A 19,318-nucleotide genomic window follows, 5' to 3' on the forward strand; every position below is an offset into this window, starting at 1 on the left:
ATCCCATTAACCACTATAGTATATAGCAAGATGGTACATTTGCCTCTTTCCATACATGCTCCGCAGTAACACTTAAACTGTTTAAATAGTAAAAAATCACATAATATAGAAGAGTGAAGAATGCCATCACAAAAGCCTGCTTTCTGATAAACCAAATTTATTTTCACATCCCAAAAGTTAACTGTGAAACAATGTATCATTAGTGATGCAGCTAATAAGGAAAGTTCCATACCATCATAATAAACATACAAGTGCTGGTTCTAGTACCTATTCACTAAATGGTGTTAATCCTTCAGAATGAAAACCGGAAAGTTATTTGCTACGTAGTCTGCACTGAAATCAGTCTTCAAGATTCTTTGATTACACCTGCCCATTAAAAGTAGTAAGTCAAAGACCACCTATATTTCCCCTCTCCTCAAAAATGCCAGTTAACTCGTTAACACACACCTTATAGAGGAGATCCTGATTTTGTATTTGTTATCAACTCTAAAGAAGTTTGACTTGGGGGTTATGTCTCTAGCTCCTGACATACTAATATCTGATTTACATGCATGTCATAATTTTCAGAAATTACATATATATTACAAAAAATAAAACCTACAAATGGTTGAATTACAATATTTACTAAATACTGACTACAGATTAGGAGTTCTGTTATGCACCAGCAATGAAAGACGAATAAGATAGTTTTTATGCCTAAACAACTCTAATGGAAGTGTTGAAATATTAAATCAAATACATTTGAAAATGCAACAGAAGAAGTGATTAATTTTTTGAGAAAAAAAGTCATCTTAGAAGTAAAGCTTAAGTTGGGTTTTAAAGAACAATTAGGAAAAAGGATAAAGAGAAAGGCATGTCAGGCATGGGCCAACGACAGTACAATTCCCAAAGTGCTCCCTAGGGCTTTACAGCTAAAAGCCTACGTAAATATCCACAGAAGCCCCATGTCAGACAAAGGAAACAGATGCAAGGTTGAGTCAACGCAAAAATGAATTTGGTGACATCTTAAAAGTTGTGTACTACTAAAGTGTAATATGAGAATAGAAATAAAGATACAGAAATAAAGAGAAAATAACAGAAAGGCAAACAGAAGCTGGCTTTTTAAATGTCTTGTCAGGGGAGGCGGGTGGGGAGAATGGGCAAAATAGGTGAAGGGGATTAAGAGGTACAAACTTCTAGTTATAGAACAAGTAAATCACAGAGATAAAAAGTACAGCAACAGGGAATACAGTCAACAATATTGTAATAACATTATATGGTGACATTATCATAATAAGCACTGAGTAATGTATACAATTATTGAATCACTATGCTATACACCTGAAACTAACATAACATTGTACTTAAACTATATTTCAATAGTAACAATAATTTTAAAAATCTAAAACAAAAAAAGCCTTGTCATAAAAAGAAAGGGAAAAAAACCAACTCATTTTCATAGTCTCTCCTGCTAAAGGATTCATGCCTACCAGGAGCTGGGTAACCTATAGTTTACAAAAAGCATAGTGCCTGAAGAAGACTCAATGAAGAATTCATTCTTTCAAAAGGGTAAGGATATATCCAGCTTTCAGAGGCTGAAAGAGCAGAAATATGAATTGTGATATCACATGCCCAATATGATGATATGAGCTGTGACGCCTGTGTCCAATGGCAACAGCATGTTCACTAAAACAGTTTGATGCTGTGATGTGGACACTTCCTGGATGCACAGCCTTCATGGAGGATTCACAATCTTTAATGTTGTTTTCACTTATTCTCTTCAAGTTTGTTTAACAACTAAAAACCCTCAATGATAACAGGAATGGAAAAGGCTCAAGATATGACAGATGAAATAATGGAAGCAACATCCCACAAAAATTATGATAAAATCAAAGCCCAAATGGAAAGGTTAGCCTTCTAAAGAAGTAGAAGGGCAGATATAGTTGTTGCTGCACTTCTGATTCTCTGATTTGCTGTTCTGCTTTATCTGGAGAAGCAAAGGAAGAAATCTAGTGAACAGAAAAAATTCTATTTATGTAACAGAAGAGAAATTAATCTATAGAGTAAAAATGCAGAAGGCTGGGTAAGAAAGAAAATGGCAAAGGTCTGGAAAGCTGCTATGAGAGATAAAAGATGACACCAAAAAATATAAATCGTCCCTTCTCCATTAGCCCTTCCTCACCTTTACCAAAATGTATTTTTAAAAGGAATAAATTACTTGTTTTTAGGGTCAGGACGAATTTGTTTAAACCATGGACTACACATCTGGGAGCAAAATAAGAATTATTGGCAAGAATCTATTTATACCTCTATGGCTCTCACTAGACCATAAGATCCTCCTCCAGGGCAAGGACTAGGGCTCCCTAATGAATAAACAAACAAAAAATTGGTATGTTTGGTATATGGAAATGAAGAATGACAACAGAGAGGACAGAATTTAAAGTACTTCACAATTTCGACTAGGATAAGACTTACCTTTAAGTATGTCAAAATGAATAGAAAAGATACTTGAATATATTCTGTGTTACTAAGCGGGAAGTAAGATTTTTTTTAATGCTATGTAACAAAATTATTGGCCGTATTGTCTAACCTATGATTCTGGGGAACCTAAATTGTTACAAGATTGACATACAAGCCATCTTCATTGTTATACTCAAAGACAGGAAGGTGCACAGTGTCACTGAAACTGTATTTCCTTACATTCTGGGTCTCCTTTTCACTTTCCAAGGGTATTAAGGGAAGGTGAAGGAGAAGGCATGGAAAGGGGCCTAGGCATTGATGTTTTTTAAAGTTCTCAGGGATTCTAATGTGCAACCACTTTAATAGTTTATCAGTTGATTCTTTGGGATTTCATAAATAGATGATTATACTGTCGACAAAATTTTCTCTTCCTTTTTTTAAATAAATGTTTTCATACAAATGAGCGTTGGGGCATCTGGGTGGCTCAGTCAGTTGAGCATCTAACTCTTGATTTTGGCTCAGGTCACGATCTCACAGTTTATGGGTTCGAGCCCTGCACTGGGCTCTGCACTGACCGTGTAGAAACTTGGTTTCTCTCTCTCTGCCCCTCTTCTGATTGCTGCTGTCTGCTGTCTCTCTCTTAAAATAAATAAGCTTAAAAAAAAAAAAAAAAAAAAAAAAGAGTGCTTACTTTCTGAATCAGTTATATTGTTATAAAATTTTTTTTTAACATTTATTTATTTTTGAGACAGAGAGAGACAGAGCATGAGTGGGGGAGGGTCAGAGAGAAAGAGGGAGACACAGAATCTGAAACAGGCTCCAGGCTCTGCACTGTCAGCACAGAGCCCGAGGCAGGGCTCGAACTCACGGACCGCAAGATCATGACCTGAACCAAAGTCGGACGCTTAACCGACTGAGCCACCCAGGCGCCCCGGTTATCTTGTTATTATAATGCTTTTCTGTGGTTATTGAAGAAAGTTCACAGCATACATAAAAGTATAAAGAAGAATCTAAAAATCACCCATAATCCTCCCATTCCCCAATCTTTATACCACTTATTTAAGTTTCCATGTTTTATTTTACTTATCAGAACTTCCAGTTCATTTAAATGCTGGTAACAGCCAGTAACCTTGTTTGGTTTTAATGGACTTCCTTCCAATGTTTCAAAATTAAGGATAATTCTGCTATTGATGATTAGTTGATATTCTTTAATACCTTCCTAGCTTGCTAGAAATTGTTTTTCTTTCTTTCTTTTCTTTCTTTCTTTCTTTCTTTCTTTCTTTCTTTCTTTCTTTCTTTCTTTCTTTCTTTCTCTCTCTCTCTCTCTCTCTCTCTCTCTCTCTCTCTCTCTCTCTCTCTCTCTCTCTCTCTCTTAATTTCAAGCCCGACATGGGGCTTGAACTCATGACTCTGAGATTTAAAAAAGTCAAATGCTCTACCGACTGAGCTAGCCGAGCGCCCCTACAAATTGTTTTCTTCTAACTCATGGGTAAATGCACAATGTATTAAATGCATTCCTAACATTTATTATAATTTCCTTTTGGCTTCCCTTTGCTAACCTGTTTTAAATTAAATTAGTAAGTGCTATAGATGACTTTTCTCCCCAATGGTGACCTGTTTTTGCATTCCTAAGAGAAATCCTACTAGACCATTAATTCTTCCAATTTAACTGTTATTTTATTTATGAATTCAACAGCTATGTTCATAATAAAGACAGCTTTCCTATGCTGTCTTTGTCAAATTTTGTAACAAGGGTTATTCTGATTTGGCTAACAGGAATTAATAATGTCCTATCTTTTTCTATGTTCTGAAATAATTTTCAATAGAAACTGGCAGTTCCTTGATGGTTTATTAGATAGAACTTGACCATAAAATCATGTAGTGTTTTTTGGAGAAGTAGAGGGATCTTTTGGTATATTTACTACATTCTTCTGTGGTTATTTTTCTACTTCTTATGGAGCAATTTAAGTAATTTCCATTTCTAAGCTTTCAAATATATTGGTAAAAGTAGCATACAGTATTCAGTTATAACTTTGAAATATTTTTCCCATCTGTAATTATGAATTATTCCCAATGTTTATTTGTGCCCTCTTCCCTAGTCCCCATCACATTTACCAATAGTTTATTTCCTAACCCTTTTCAAAATAGCTTTAACTTTTTAAGAGCAATTTTAACTCACAGCAAAACTGAGGATTAAGTACAAAGCATTCCCATATACCCTTTACCCCCCCTACACACACAACCTGGTCCACTAGCAACATCTCACATTGGAGTGGCACATCTGATAGAATCAATGTACCTACATCAACACATCATTATCAAAGTCCATAGATTACATTAGGGTTCACTTTTGTGTTGTATGCACATCTTATGGGTTTGGAAAAATGTACAATGACATATACCCACCCTAACAGTTTCATACAGAGTAGTTTCATTGCCCTAAAAATCCTTTTTGCTCCACATATCCATCCTTCCCTTCCCCATCTCCTGGCAAGCACTGATCTTACTGGTCTCCACAGTTTTGCCTTTTCCAAAACGTCATATGGTTGGAATCATACAGTATGTAGCCTTTTCAGATTGGCTTCTTGCATTTAAGGTTTCTCCATGTCTTTTCATGACTTCATGGCTTATTTCTCTTTAGCATTAAATAATATTCAATTGTCTGGATGTATACCACAGTTTATTCATCCACCCACCAACTGAAGGACATCTGATTGCTTCCAAGTTTTAGCAATTATGAATATTCAAGTGCAGGTTTTTGTGTGGACGCAAGTTTTCAACTCATTTGGGTAAACACAAAAAGTGTGACTACTGGATCCTATGGTAAGAACATGCTTAGTTTTGTAAGAAACTGCCAAACAGGAAGCAGAGGGGCTATGCCATTTTGCATCCCCACCAGCAATGAGAGTTCTTGTTGCTCCACAACCTCATCAGTATTTAGTAGTGTCAGTGTTGTGGATTTTAGCTATTCTAATAGGTATGCAGTGGTATCTCATTTTAATTGGCAATGCCCTAATGATATATGATGTTGAGTATCTCTTCATATTAGCTTATTTAACATCTATATCCTCCTTACTGTGATGTCTATTCAGATTTTTGCCCATTTCAAACTTTTTTTTTTAATTGTTACTGAGTTTTAAGAGTTCTTTGTATATTTTGTTTTTTTTTTTTTAATTTTTTTTTTCAACGTTTTTAATTTATTTTTGGGACAGAGAGAGACAGAGCATGAACGGGGGAGGGGCAGAGAGAGAGGGAGACACAGAATCGGAAACAGGCTCCAGGCTCCGAGCCATCAGCCCAGAGCCTGACGCGGGGCTCGAACTCACAGACCGCGAGATCGTGACCTGGCTGAAGTCGGACGCTTAACCGACTGCGCCACCCAGGCGCCCCTATTTTGGTTAACAGTCTTTATCAGAGGTCTTTCACAAATATTTTCTTCAAGTCTGTGGTTTGCTTCTCATACTCTTGATATGTCCCTTTTAAAAAACCCATTTCAAAAAATATTTTTGTTTTATGTATTTTTGTTCCCTATTTCATTTATGTTGCTTTTATCTCTATCTATGCTGCTCTCTTTTTGTGGTTTTCTAAGTTCCTATTTCAAATGCGTAGTTTGTTTTCTACCTCTTTTTCTCTTATAAAGATACAAAGCCTATAAATTCCCCTGTATCTCTTCAGCCATATCCTCCTATATTTGTACTTTCACTGTGTAGTTATAATCATTTTTGGATAATAATTATTTGAAAGTATGAAAATAAAACGCATATCAATTTTTACTGGAAATCATTATAGCCTAAATTTGACCAATTTGAAAATAATATACTCTGAAATGTACCAAATACCAATACATATTTTAAATCCTCTCTGTTTACTGATGAACAGTCTAGAAGAAAACACATTATTTTAAGAAAAGTTATGTGCCAAGGGAGATATGGGAAACTGAGGAGCCTCAAAACAAGAATAAAGTTATTAAATAAGTTGGATACTGTTGAAATAAACAATTTAAGATGGCTAAATAGCAGAATGGGTACAAAAAGAAAAGCAAGTTAGTGAAATAAATAAAGATAAACCTGAGGAACTTCACACACCAGAATAGAAAGACAAAGATGACAAGCACAGAAGAAACATTTTGAAAAAAGTTAAACTTCAGACGAAGATCCAGAAATTTCAACATGTGACTAACAGGAATTCCAGAAAGCATCAGGAGAATATAAAAAAGATAATACTAAAGAAATAATAGCCAGGAATTTCCCCAAACCAAAAAAATTAGTTCTCAGACTTAAAGGTCCCAACTGGACATGCTTTCAAAATCTACAAAATTTCAGACTATTAAAAGATTCTCTTAGAGCCCTTAAAAATTTAGCACATATGAAATGATTTAAATGACTAAAGATATATTCTGGAGAGAAAAAGGATAAATTTGGAGAAAATACTAGGATGCAAGAAACCAATCAGCCAAAACAAACAAACAAACACCAGTTAAATATATGAGAGCAAAATTGCCTGTAAAGGTGGCCACTAGAAAAACTGAAATAAAATGAGTAACTCTGAAACTACGGGGGGGGGGGAACGACGACTTGATCAAACCAATAAAATAAACAAATAGAAAACATAATAAATATAAAGCACATCTTACATGGGAGTAATTATATCTAAAAGTGTGTCAGTGCTAATATCAAACGTAGAGTATAATGTGAAACTCATTAAATGAGAAAAAGATACTGGATATTCATTTTAAAACACTATTTAAAGATATTATAAATATCCAGTAAGATATCTTCAGAATATATAAAAAACTGAAATTACAAAAAGGAACTGAAGAGTTCACACACACAGAAGTTTCCAAGAAGCTGTCTACTTTTTAATTCATACTTACCACATGTAAGTACAGTATTTAATTGAAAAATGCTTTCAGCAGTATCAATAGTGTTACAGGAGAAAATTCAGAATGTCTTTGGAGAAATAAGAAACTGTAAGTCTCATTCACTAGAAGATCAGATGTAAATAATGAAAACTCCTTTTCCAAATAGAAGTGTCATAAAATAAGTCAGAAAACAAATGTTTCCAAAGTTAAAAAATACCACTGACTTCAAAAAGGGTAGTCAGACCCAGTAGGACAGTGCAGACAATCACACTGAGGAAGCATTTTATTCTTCATGAACCCTGGGAAAGCTATATAGCATATGTTGAAGAACATAAGCAATTCTGGGGTCCAATAAACCTGAAGTAGGAGTGCTAACTCCTTGTGTTACAAAACTGAGATAAATATACTAAGCCCTAAACCTTAGTTTTTGTATCAGTTAAGTGGAGATAATAGTTTCTAGCCCCTTAATAAAGCTATAAGAAGGATTAAATGAAATAATGCCTGGCACAAAGGGCTCAATAATTGATAACTATTATTTGTTACCATTAAATTGTAGTTGGGGCACAAGATGTGAGAAAGTGAGTAATGTTCTTATTTATTATCTGTTTTGCAAAATTCTTTCAATTTTAAAATCAAATGGGAAATACTTTCCATTTATTTATCATAATATCTGGGTTCTCAATTCCCAACAACTAGTTGTAATTTTTTATTAAAATTAGGATTGTTAATTTTAAACCGAAGAATATGGCTGATAGAATAAATACAAGCTTTCACCCTACCACCTTAACAAGTGCTAATTTACAATCCAAGGAAGAAAAAAAGATTAAGAATGGCATTAATATTGTCCTTCTCTAGTCCCTGCAATTTCCTCCCTTCTAGAACCAGAAACATTTTCAGAGAGAAAATATAAAAAATACTCACTGAAATATAATCTTGCCTGAAACCAGAGAAAGAGTCCAAACAGCTATTTTGATGGTCAGGATACCCTGAGCAACTTCTTCATTTTTACTGAATAAAGGTCATTAATATGCTTAACATAGATATAAAGTTTTATGGACAAGAAATTTTTAATTAATGGAAGATATAAATTATGTTTGAAGGCTGTGTCAAGGGCTTTTTAAAATGTGTTTTCTTTTCTTTTATTATTTTAAATAGGCTCCATACCCAATGTGAGGTTTGAACTCAGGAACCTGAGATCAAGAGCCACAAGCTCCACTGAATGAGCCAGCCAGGTGCCCCCTAAGAGGTTTTTTAAAACTCATTTTTAGTTCTCAGTACTCAAGAGGATGTAATTTAGAAGATACTGAAGGAGAGCCCCCTCACCTCCATAATAAAAGAAGGAACAATGAGCCTGAGTTCCCTAAGTTTACTGTAAAATTTACACAAGGAATGCAAGAAATTAAAGCACATACTGGTATATAAATCAATTCCTTATCTGCTTCTTATAAATTCAGTTCGACAGGCTTTCTGTGTTATTTGTAAGTACAAAGCTGACAGTATAGTTCCTTACCTTTCCATTAGCTTCTCTTTATCCCAATTGAAGTGGCTAAGGAGTATTCTTGTGATAGTTGCTGGATTCTAAAGAAGGGGGGAAAAAAAGTTATTTTAAGGTAATAGTACTTAAGTGAATTTTTAGGCTGAATTTAAATTTCACCCCACCCAAATTTCCTTTCCTAAGATATTTCTTTGTTCTACAAAGAAAATATAAAATTTAATTGTAATATCAAAGCAATTTAAAAATAGTTTGCCATACTAATTTGTCAGGTTTCTATGGGATTCTAAAGCAGAATTCAAAATAAGCCAAAAAGAAATTGAAAATTTACTGTATTAAATCAAGCACTAATTAAAATTCACTGATTTTTGCAATTAAGATTTAGCAGACTGTCACACTGTTAATTGACAAAATTTCTATTCAATAAAATTTCTAACACCTTGAGTAGAAACCATTTATAAGTCAGAAAGTCCTTCAGAGATATTTAATGAAAAAGACAAAATATCTGTACTGTGTAATAATTTAGAGAATATAATCCAAGGATGCTGTTTCATTTCTGAAAAGAAAGGCTAACACCATGAAATAAACCCAAAATTTACTGTCCTACTGTTTAATGCTGTCATTTATTTTTATTAACATTTATTTCCATTTCTCATGAAACTAGTCAGGTTACTATTTGGGTACAGAATTTTAACTTAAAACTCTAGTTACAATGTCAGAGGTGTAACTCAAACCTCAATCTGTTTGTTTGTAGGTCACAGTACAATTTTATTACATCAAGTAACATTTCAAAAAGAATCTCTGTATAAAATTATTTTGTGTCACCATAGTTAGACCAGAGTTTTAGTTAGCCACTAATTTAATTAAAAAGTAATCTTGTATAAAAATATTGTCATGAAAGAAATCTGTACCAATTATTCTCAACAATACCATTTGTCACAGAGAAATTCACATAACATTCAATACCCTCCAAAAAAGCCAAAGATGCAGACATGGTAACTCTCTCATTCACCCACTCTAGGCACATTTTGCTAATCCATTTAGGTACTCCTTGCTTCTTGGGTCCAGACTCCTCCAGAATCCTCCTTTAACACAGCATTTAACAGACTCCACCACTTTACAAGAGTTAAGTGGGGGGGGGGAACCTATTAACTGATCCTATGTTATGTTTATTTGTACAGAATATACATTGTTGTGTCCAGCTCTCTCAGAAATGTGATCCAACAATTTATTAACTTCCCCCCCCCCCTCCAAAAAAAACCCAACTCAACTCTTGTTTGGAAACAGGTTTCCACAATAGGATTTGCCTACAATTAAAACAGTTATTCATTTAGGTTTAGACATATGAAAAATAAAAGTGGTAATCCTATCAATTGGGAGAATGAAGTCTAGAAGAGCCGATGAGAACTGTGTGACTGTAATTTTGTGGCACCCAATATACTGTATTCTCTGCCACTAGACAGAATGCTTAGAGAAAAATGTTTCAGGAGGTGTTGAGTCTCGACTTGCAAACAGAAAAAAGGGAGAGGGGAACAAATGCCCTCTCTGACTTGATGTTGCAATAGTGTCTTTTCTGTGCTTGAGTTTCAATATCAGAAACTTCTATCCAGAGGTTCCCAAACCTATTACTGATTCATCCAAAATTACTATGGAAAGTTCTGTTAAAACACAGATCCCCAGGTTCCACCTCCATAGTTCTACTTAATAGGTTTGGGGCAGGACAGGACCAAATGTGCTCATGATCCAAGGGACTCAGAAAATTAGACCAGCAGTTCCCTAGGGAAGAAAACATGACAACTTTTCTATTTTTTTAGCTCATCCTTCAAAAATTCCTTGTGTAGGTGTGTATGTGTTTGTTTAATAATGTGTGTATTATATTAAAGGTACATGCTCAAAAGTTTTTCCCAAAAGGACAGACTAAAAAAATTCATCTAAACCACAGTGGCGTGATAATGCCAAAATACCTGTATTCTGCGAGGGTCTATGCTATGGGACAGGAAATATTTCACAATACTAACTAATAATTTTTGGTTCACTATTTCAGTGTAGGTGGCTCAGATCATTTATGTGCACTACATATAAGGAAAGGTAATGGGGGAATAACATATAATGTGAATCTACTGTATGTGAGGCCCTGTAGAAGGTACTTTATATACCTCATTTAATTCTCAAAGCTCTAAGGTAAATATACTTATCTGCCATTTTAAATATGCAAAAACTATGATTAGAATCTTTGGAGATTATAAAAATTACCCAATATTATCCAGTTAAGTGGAATAGTTGTGACTTCTAGCCTAAGACAATCTGAATCTAATATTCTTTCAGTTATTCCATGTAATAGAACCTAAAGGAACATTAAAGATATCATTTACTAGTCATATGTCTATGACTATCTGTGCTGACAGTGCAGAGCCCAGAGCCTGCTTCAGATTCTGTGTCTCACTCCCTCTCTGCCCTTCCTCCCTTGCTCATGCTCTGTCTCTGTCTCAAAAATAAACATTTAAAAGTTTTTTTAAAAAATGGGTATATTTAGTCATATAGTTATACATCAGTAATGTTAATTTATTTAAAAACAAAGCAGTCTGACTTCTGGTCCTGGCCAAGATGGAATAATAAGCTCACTATAGCATCTCTCTCTCCCCCCCGACTGATTACAACTAAAAATTGGACAAAATACTCTTAAAATTAAACAATAGCAAGCAGATTGGGGAGGGAAGTGAAGAACAAATAAGGTGGTGGTGAATATCCTGTTTGTTTTTTAACCTTTACTTCCTGGCTTTGACCCATGGGTGGGCCAAATAGAGAAACTGTATAGCAGGCATGAGCATCTAACACTAAGAGGATTGCATCATTTTCGCTAGAGGGTTATGGCAAAAGGCTACCACTAAGGTAGGGAGAATACTTTTTTTTTTTTTCCTTCTTTTGTTTCTCTAGGTCCTGCCCTGAGGCCTGCTGCAACCATGAGACTCCACTGCTCCAGAATGACAAGAGAAACCTACTGCTCTGAACAGAAGAATAAGGAAGAGGGCCCTGAAAGGGGGGAGGGGGAGTGGAAATCCCTATTCTTTTCTTTTTTCTCTTGCCACTTCATCTCAAGGCACAGGTAAGAAACTAAAATCTAGAGAACTCCAAGCTTCAGGCTAGAGGAATGAAGGGCCTCTGGGAGTCAACAGTGTAGGGGAAATCACTGAGAAGAGAAAGATGGAGAAGTGATCCTTAAATCTGCAAATGAACCAAGTCCTGGGCTCAATTACAAGCTATGTATATGTGGAACATGGCAATTACAGGAGAGGGTTTTAGAATAGAGCTATGGTGCATTATGGTATATACAACTGCCCAAGTCCTAGATCAACCTAAGTGGGAAAGGGAGGGACAAACTCAACATAGCAAGGGCTTTGAAAACTGAACAGATAATGGAAAAACTGCCCATATAAACTGAGAAAGAATATGCAGTCATAACCCAATTGGACTTACCTCTTTACTAGAACAAATAAAAAATCCTCACCTCCCTAAAGGATTTTAACAGGATGCAGAATCTCACAACAAAATATTCAAAATACCCAGGATAGAATCCAAAAGTTAACAGACATAGCAAGAACAACAAAAATGTGACAATTCTCAAGGGAGAAGACAACTAATAGATGCTAACCCCAAGATGACCCAAATATTTGAAATACCAAAGCCTTTAAATTTTTTTCTTATGTTTATGTATTTATTTAGAAAAAGAGAGCAAGAGCAGGGGAGGGGCACAGAGAGAAGGGGAGAGAGAGAATCCCAAGCAGGTTCCATGTTCCGTACCAAGCCCAATGTGGGGCTCGATCCCATGACGTTGAGATGATGATCGGAGCCGAAATTAAGAGTTGGGTGGTCAACCGAGTGAGCCACCCAGGCACCCCAGAAATACCAAAGACTTTTAAAGCAGCTATTAAAAACATGATCCATTAGGTAAGAATGGACACCTTAAAATGATGAACCAAATTCTTAGGAAAGAAATGTTAAGTTATAAAAAAAGAACCAAATGGAAAGTTTAGAACTAAAAAACAAAAGTTTACTGGATAGGCTCAAAAGCAGAAAGGAGATGACAGAGAAATCACTGAAACTGATATATCAGTAAGAGTTATAGAAATTTAACAACAGAAAAACTAATTAAAAAAAAAAAAAAAAAAAAAAAGAAGAGTCTCCAGGTACCTGGGAGGCTCAGTTGGCTGAGTGTCCGACTCTTAATTTCAGCTCAGGTTCTGGTCCCAAGGTCATGGGATTGAACCTTGTATGGCGCTTCAGGCTGAGTGTGAAGCATTTTTTAAAAGAACTGTCTCTCAGGGTCCTGTGGGGTAATATCAAAAGTTGTCAGCCTAGAATTCTATATTCAGGGAAAGTCAAGTTCAGGATTGAAGACAAAGATATTCTCAGACAAAAGAAAACTGAGAACTCACTGTCAGGAGACCTGTTCTAAATGAAATGCTAAAGTTCCTCAGGTGCAAGGGAAATGTTACACTGTGTTAACTGGAATTTAAATAAAAACCTGAAAATAAAGTGTTATTATTAAGAAGAGAGGAGGGGAGGGAAGGAAAGAATACCACCTGATCTCAAAACATACTATAAAGCTCCAGTACTGGCAAAAGGATAGACATAATCAAAGGAACAGAAGCCAGAAATAGATCCATACAAATATGGCAAAATGAGCTTTTGCAAAGGTGCTAAAACAATTCAAAGGGTCGGGGGATTGGGGGAGAACCTTTTCAAAATAACCAATCCTACACTGATTAAGACATCCTATAGGGGCACCTGGGTGGCTCAGTCAGTTAAGCTTCCAACTTCAGCTCAGGTCATGATCTCACAGTTCACTCAGGCTCTGTGCTGACAGCTCAAAGCCTGGAGCCTGCTTCGGTTTCTGCGTCTCCCTCTCTTTCTCTGCCCCTCCCTCACTCACGCTCTGTCTCTCTCAAAAATAAATAAACATTAAGACATCTATTTCTTTTTAATCAACTGTAACCTATACCTTAAAGACTTTACACAAAATTAATAATGGATCAGACCCAAATGTAAATCATAAGACTATGTAACTTCTAGGCGAAAATCTTTGTGGTCTTGGTTTGGGCAAATAGTTCTTAGATAACAAAAGCACAATCCATAAGAAAAACTGACAAACTGGGGCTGCATGGGTGGCCTGTTAAGTATCCGACTTTGGGTCAGGTCATGATTACGGCTCGTGGGTTCAAACCCCACGTCAGGCTCTGTGCTGACAGCTCAGAGCCTGGAGCCTGCATCTGATTCTGTCTCCCTCTCTCTCAAAAAGAATAAATAAACGATAAAAAAAATTAAAAAAAGAAAAACTGATAAACTGGAATTCACTAAAATGGAAAGAACACTGTTAATAAAATGGAAAGACAGGCCAGAGGCTAGGTGAAAATATATGCAAATCATATTTAACAAAAAACTTGTATTTAGAACACATATATTTTAAAAATCTCCCGAAACCTAATAAAACAAAAACCCAATTTTAAAAGTAGGTAAAAGATTTGAACACTTTACCAAAGAAAATCTACACAGAGACACGAAAAAGAGTAAGAAAAGATGCTGAACATTATTAGTTATTTGGAACACAGGAATTGAAGCCACAATGTCACCACCATAAGCCTACTAGAATATGTGTGGGGAGAGAAGGAACCTATCAGACAATACAAAGTACTGCAGAGGATGTGGTACAACTGGAACTTTCATACACTGCTGATGGGAATGCATAATAATACAGCCAACAAGAAAATATTTAACAATTTCTTATAAGGTTAAACACATATTTACTACAACCTCAAAATCTCATTAGGAATTTACCCTGAAACTTAGGTTCACCCAAAATCCTATATAAGGAGGTTTACAACACTTCATTAGTACCTGGCAAAAACTGGAAGCAGTCCAAATGTTCCACAATTGGGGAATGGATCCAACAAACTGGTATGTCCACAATGGAATATTACTCAGCAATAAAAAGAACTATGGCTATATATATAACAACATGAAAGAATCTCAAATGCAAATTCTAGGTGAAAGAAGCCATATTCGAGAGGTTACATATTGTATGATTCCACTTATATGACACCATGGAAAAAGTAAAACTACAGGACTGCATATAAATCCCTGGTTGCCAGGAATTAAGGGTGGGGGAGGGTTTGAACGAACAGGGTAGAAGGAAGGAATTTTTTAGAGGGCCACTATGGAACTGTTCTGTGTGTAGATTGTAGTAGTGGATACACAACTCAAGACACTGGTCAAAATTCATGGAACTGTACACCAAAAGTATAAATTTTATGTAAATTAAAATATAATTTTTAAATATTAAGTGTAAAAGTTTTTTGTTTTTTTTTTTAATTTTTTTTTCAACGTTTTTTATTTATTTCTGGGACAGAGAGAGACAGAGCATGAACGGGGGAGGGGCAGAGAGAGAGGGAGACACAGAATCGGAAACAGGCTCCAGGCTCCGAGCCGTCAGCCCAGAGCCTGACGCGGGGCTCGAACTCACGGACCGCGAGATCCGCGAGATCGTGACCTGGCTGAAGTCGGACGCTTAACCGACTGCGCCACCCAGGTGCCCCATAAGTGTAAAAGTTTTTAACCTACACTGGAGCACCTATAATGGGAGTTGTGGCTGTTTAAGGTACAATACGTGTCGGGGTACCTGGGTGGCTCGGTAGGTAAAAAGTTTGACTCTGAATCTTGGCTCAGATCTTGGATCTTAGGGGTGGGTTGTTAATTCAAGGCCTGTGTTGCGTTCTGTACTGGGTGTGAAGCCTACGTAAAAAAATGAGGCAGGGGTAGGGGGGAAGAATGGGGCACCTAAATGGCTCAGTTAGTTAAAGCATCTGACTCTTGATTTTGGCTCAGGTCATGATCTCAACAGTTCGTGAGATCGAGCCCTACTATCAGTGCAGAGACTGCTTGGGATTTTCTCTCTCCCTCTGCTTTTTCCCCACTCTCCCTCAAAATAAAATAAACATTTAAAAAGAAAATGGGCAGCCACTCTGGAAAACAGTATGGAGGTTCCTCAAAAAATTAAAAATAAAACTACCCTACGACCCAGCAATTGCACTACTAGGTATTTATCCAAGGGATACAGGTGTGCTGTTTCGAAGGGACACATGCACCCCCATGTTTATAGCAGCACTATCGACAATAACCAAAGTATGGAAAGAGCCCAAATGTCCCTCGATGGATGAATGGATAAAGAAGATGTATATATATGTATGTATACACACACACACACACACACACACACACACACACACACAATGGAGTATTACTCAGCAATCAGAAAGAATGAAATCTTGCCATTTGCAACTATGTAAATGGAACTGGAGGGTATTATGCTAAGTGAAATTAGTCAGAGAAAGACAAAAATCATGTGACTTCACTCATATGAGGACTTTAAGAGACAGAACAGATGAACATAAGGGAAGGGAAACAAAAATAATATAAAAACGGCGGGGGGTGGGGGACAAAACAGAAGAGACTCATAAATATGGAGAACAAACTGAGGGTTACTGGAGGGGTTGTGGGAGGGGGGATGGGCTAAATGGGTAAGGGGCACTAAGGGATCTACTCCTGAAATCATTGTCGCACTATATGCTAATTTGGATGTAAATTTAAAAAAATAAAAAATAAAACAAGTTAATAAAAAAAAGAAAGTACAAGTGTCAAAAGAACAATGCTGAATAGAACACAAACATGAAATTATTCAGTGCCAGGCACTTTATATACATTATTATTTGATTTAGTCATCACATCGATACTTTATATAAGGTAGGCATTATTCACATTTTACAGATAAGGTTAGAGAGGTTAAGTGACTTGACCCAAGATGAAACAGATTAATAGGATCTGAATATTAGGAAAAATTTATAAAAATGTATGCTTATAGTACCACCCTTAAAAAACTCTGATTTAAATGCTTTAGGCTGGGGACTAATAAAAGGAGAGAAATCACCTATGCATGCTACCAAAATTCCTGATTAGTTGTGTAGAACATCAATTCAAGCTCTTGGTTGAAATAACTCTTCATCCTATTCTTACTGGCGTTCCTTTTTTTTTTTTTTTTTTTTTTTTTAAAGATATAAGCAAAGAAAAGACCTAACACAATCTGAAATCTCATATATTCTCTAGCTGTAAACTCTAAAACAATGGTCCCTCATTCGGGCTATGTATTAAAATCTCCCTAGGAACTCTAAAAATATCAATACTTAAACTTCACCAGAGTAATTCTGATTCAATTATCTGGAGTGGACATGGGTATGTGAATTTCTTACTCAAATTTTTTTTACCTAAAATTCCCCAGATGATAGTAATATGCAGACAGAATTAGGAACTACTGCTCTAAATAGTTTCCAACTGTGAGAGCTCTGAAAGAGTATACATTTAGAACTCTAATATGAACACAGAAGTGTAATACTGTAGTAATTTGAAGAAAATTACATTCTAAGGTGATAGCAAGTGTTTGCTTTGAAAGTATCTACAAAGTTCTGCTTTTGCACTTTTTTAAACTTTATTTATTTTTTGAGAGAGAGAGAGCATGCAAAATCAGGGGAGGGGCAGACAGAGAGAGGGAAAGAAAGAATTTCAAGTAGGCTCCGTGCCATCAGTGCAGAGCCTGACTCGGAGCTCAATCTCACAGATCTGTGAGATCATGACCTGAGCCAAAATCAAGAGTGGGACGCTTACGGGACTGAGCCACCCAGGCACCCCCGGCTTTTGCCCTGAAAAGTAAATCTGAACATGCCAACTGTCCCAGCTGAGGCCTTAATATCAATGCACTATCATCCTCCATTCCTTGATCAAGTGGTTCTCAATGTGGGTAGCATTTTAGAATCATCTGAAGAACTTTCAAATACCCGTATTGGGCCACACCCCACAACAAATACATCATCAGACGAGTGTTAAGGAAAGAACCCGTGCATTACCATTTTTTGAAAGCTCATTGGCAATTCCATTACACAGCCAAGATGAAGAACCACAATTCTAGTTGTACACATGAATGCAGAGCCTACATTTAAAAGAATGTGACAGATCTCCTAGTAGACTCAATCAAGTTACTGAGTAACATTCCAATGATTAGTACTGTGGGGAGGCAACTATTTTTTGACATTAGACGTTTGACTTCGGCTCAGGTCATGATCTTGCAGTTTGTGAGTTCAAGCCCCACATTGGGCTCTGTGCTGACAGCTCAGAGCCTGGAGCCTGCTTTGGATCCTTTGTCTCCTTCCCTCTCTGCCCCTCCCCCACTTGTGCTCCATCTCTGTCTCAAAAATAAATAAATGTAATCAAAAAAAATTTTTTTTAAAAGGGAAAGCTCAATATTAAATGAATGGGTTTTATAATATAATAGTCTAGGATGAAGCAGCAAGAAGACACTTTTTCAGCCCAATTAACATACACAGAAAGGCCTCAAAGTATAGCTTTTCATCTATCTCATAATCTGATCTGAAATGAAATTAAACAGGTTATACACTCCATCTCAAAACTCAGTTTGACAATTTTCCTACAAAAGAATGGGCTCATAAAAAAGAATGAAATCTTGCTGTCTCCAACAACATGGATGGATCTAGAGAGTACCATCCTAAGTGAAATTAAGTCCATCAGAGAAAGACAAATATCATATGATTTCACTCATATGTGGAATTTAAGAAACAAAACAAATGAGCAAAGGGGAAAAAAAAGACAGGCAAACCAAAAACAAACTCTTAACTAGAGGGAACTAATGGGTGCCAAAGGGAAGGTGGGAGGGAGATGGGTAAATAGGTGTTAGAGATGAAGGAGTGCACTTGTGATGAGCACCAGGTGTTGTATGAAAGTGCTGAATCACTATCTTGTACACCTGAAACTGTATGTTAACATTGTATGTTAACTGAAATTTAAATAAAAACTTCTTTTAAAAAGGCCTTGTTTTTATAGTATGTTTCCATGTAGCTTAATCTACATGCTCCTTAAGAGAGCTGCTGCTGATCCAAATTTTATAGACTATTGCTTCGTAATGCCTTACTTAATATTAGGAACCCAAAAGCCATAAAATATAAAAAGTTCTACATAGAAATATTTGCAACACCTAAAGTAAACAGTAAATAAGCAAACACACAAGTCCATAAAAAGACAATCCAACACAAATGGATGGTTTATGAATTCTAAGAATACAATTAGCTGAAAAACAAGAAAATATTCAACCTCCTTAATACAGTGGTTTTTTTTTTTAATGTTTTATTTATTTTTAAGACAGGGAGAGACAGAGCATGAACAGGGGAGCGTAAGAGAGAGGGAGACACAGAATCTGAAACAGGCTCCAGGCTCTGAGCTGTTAGCACAGAGCCCGACGCGGGGCTCGAACTCATGGACTGCGAGATCATGACCTGAGCCGAAGTCGGCCGCTTAACCGACTGAGCCACCCAGGCGCCCCTTTAATACAGTGTTTTTAATTTACCACAACGGCGAAAATCTTAAAAATTTATAATATGCAGGGACAGAGGAGGGGAAATGTCCCATGTTAG

At 36.2% G+C, this 19,318-nt stretch overlaps 1 protein-coding gene across 1 annotated transcript in view; it reads right to left on the bottom strand.

Annotated features, from left to right (window-relative positions):
- The window catches only part of ARIH1 (ariadne RBR E3 ubiquitin protein ligase 1), a 123,072-nt gene that overhangs the window by 62,497 nt on the left and 41,257 nt on the right, over positions 1-19,318 (bottom strand). The window contains exon 2 of the mRNA XM_058737128.1: positions 8,811-8,878. Coding sequence (XP_058593111.1) covers positions 8,811-8,878 — 68 coding nt within the window. The remainder of the gene's footprint in view (positions 1-8,810; positions 8,879-19,318) is intronic.

This window comes from Neofelis nebulosa, chromosome 7 (genome assembly GCF_028018385.1).
Source record: "Neofelis nebulosa isolate mNeoNeb1 chromosome 7, mNeoNeb1.pri, whole genome shotgun sequence".
NCBI classification, from domain to species: Eukaryota; Metazoa; Chordata; class Mammalia; order Carnivora; family Felidae; genus Neofelis; species Neofelis nebulosa.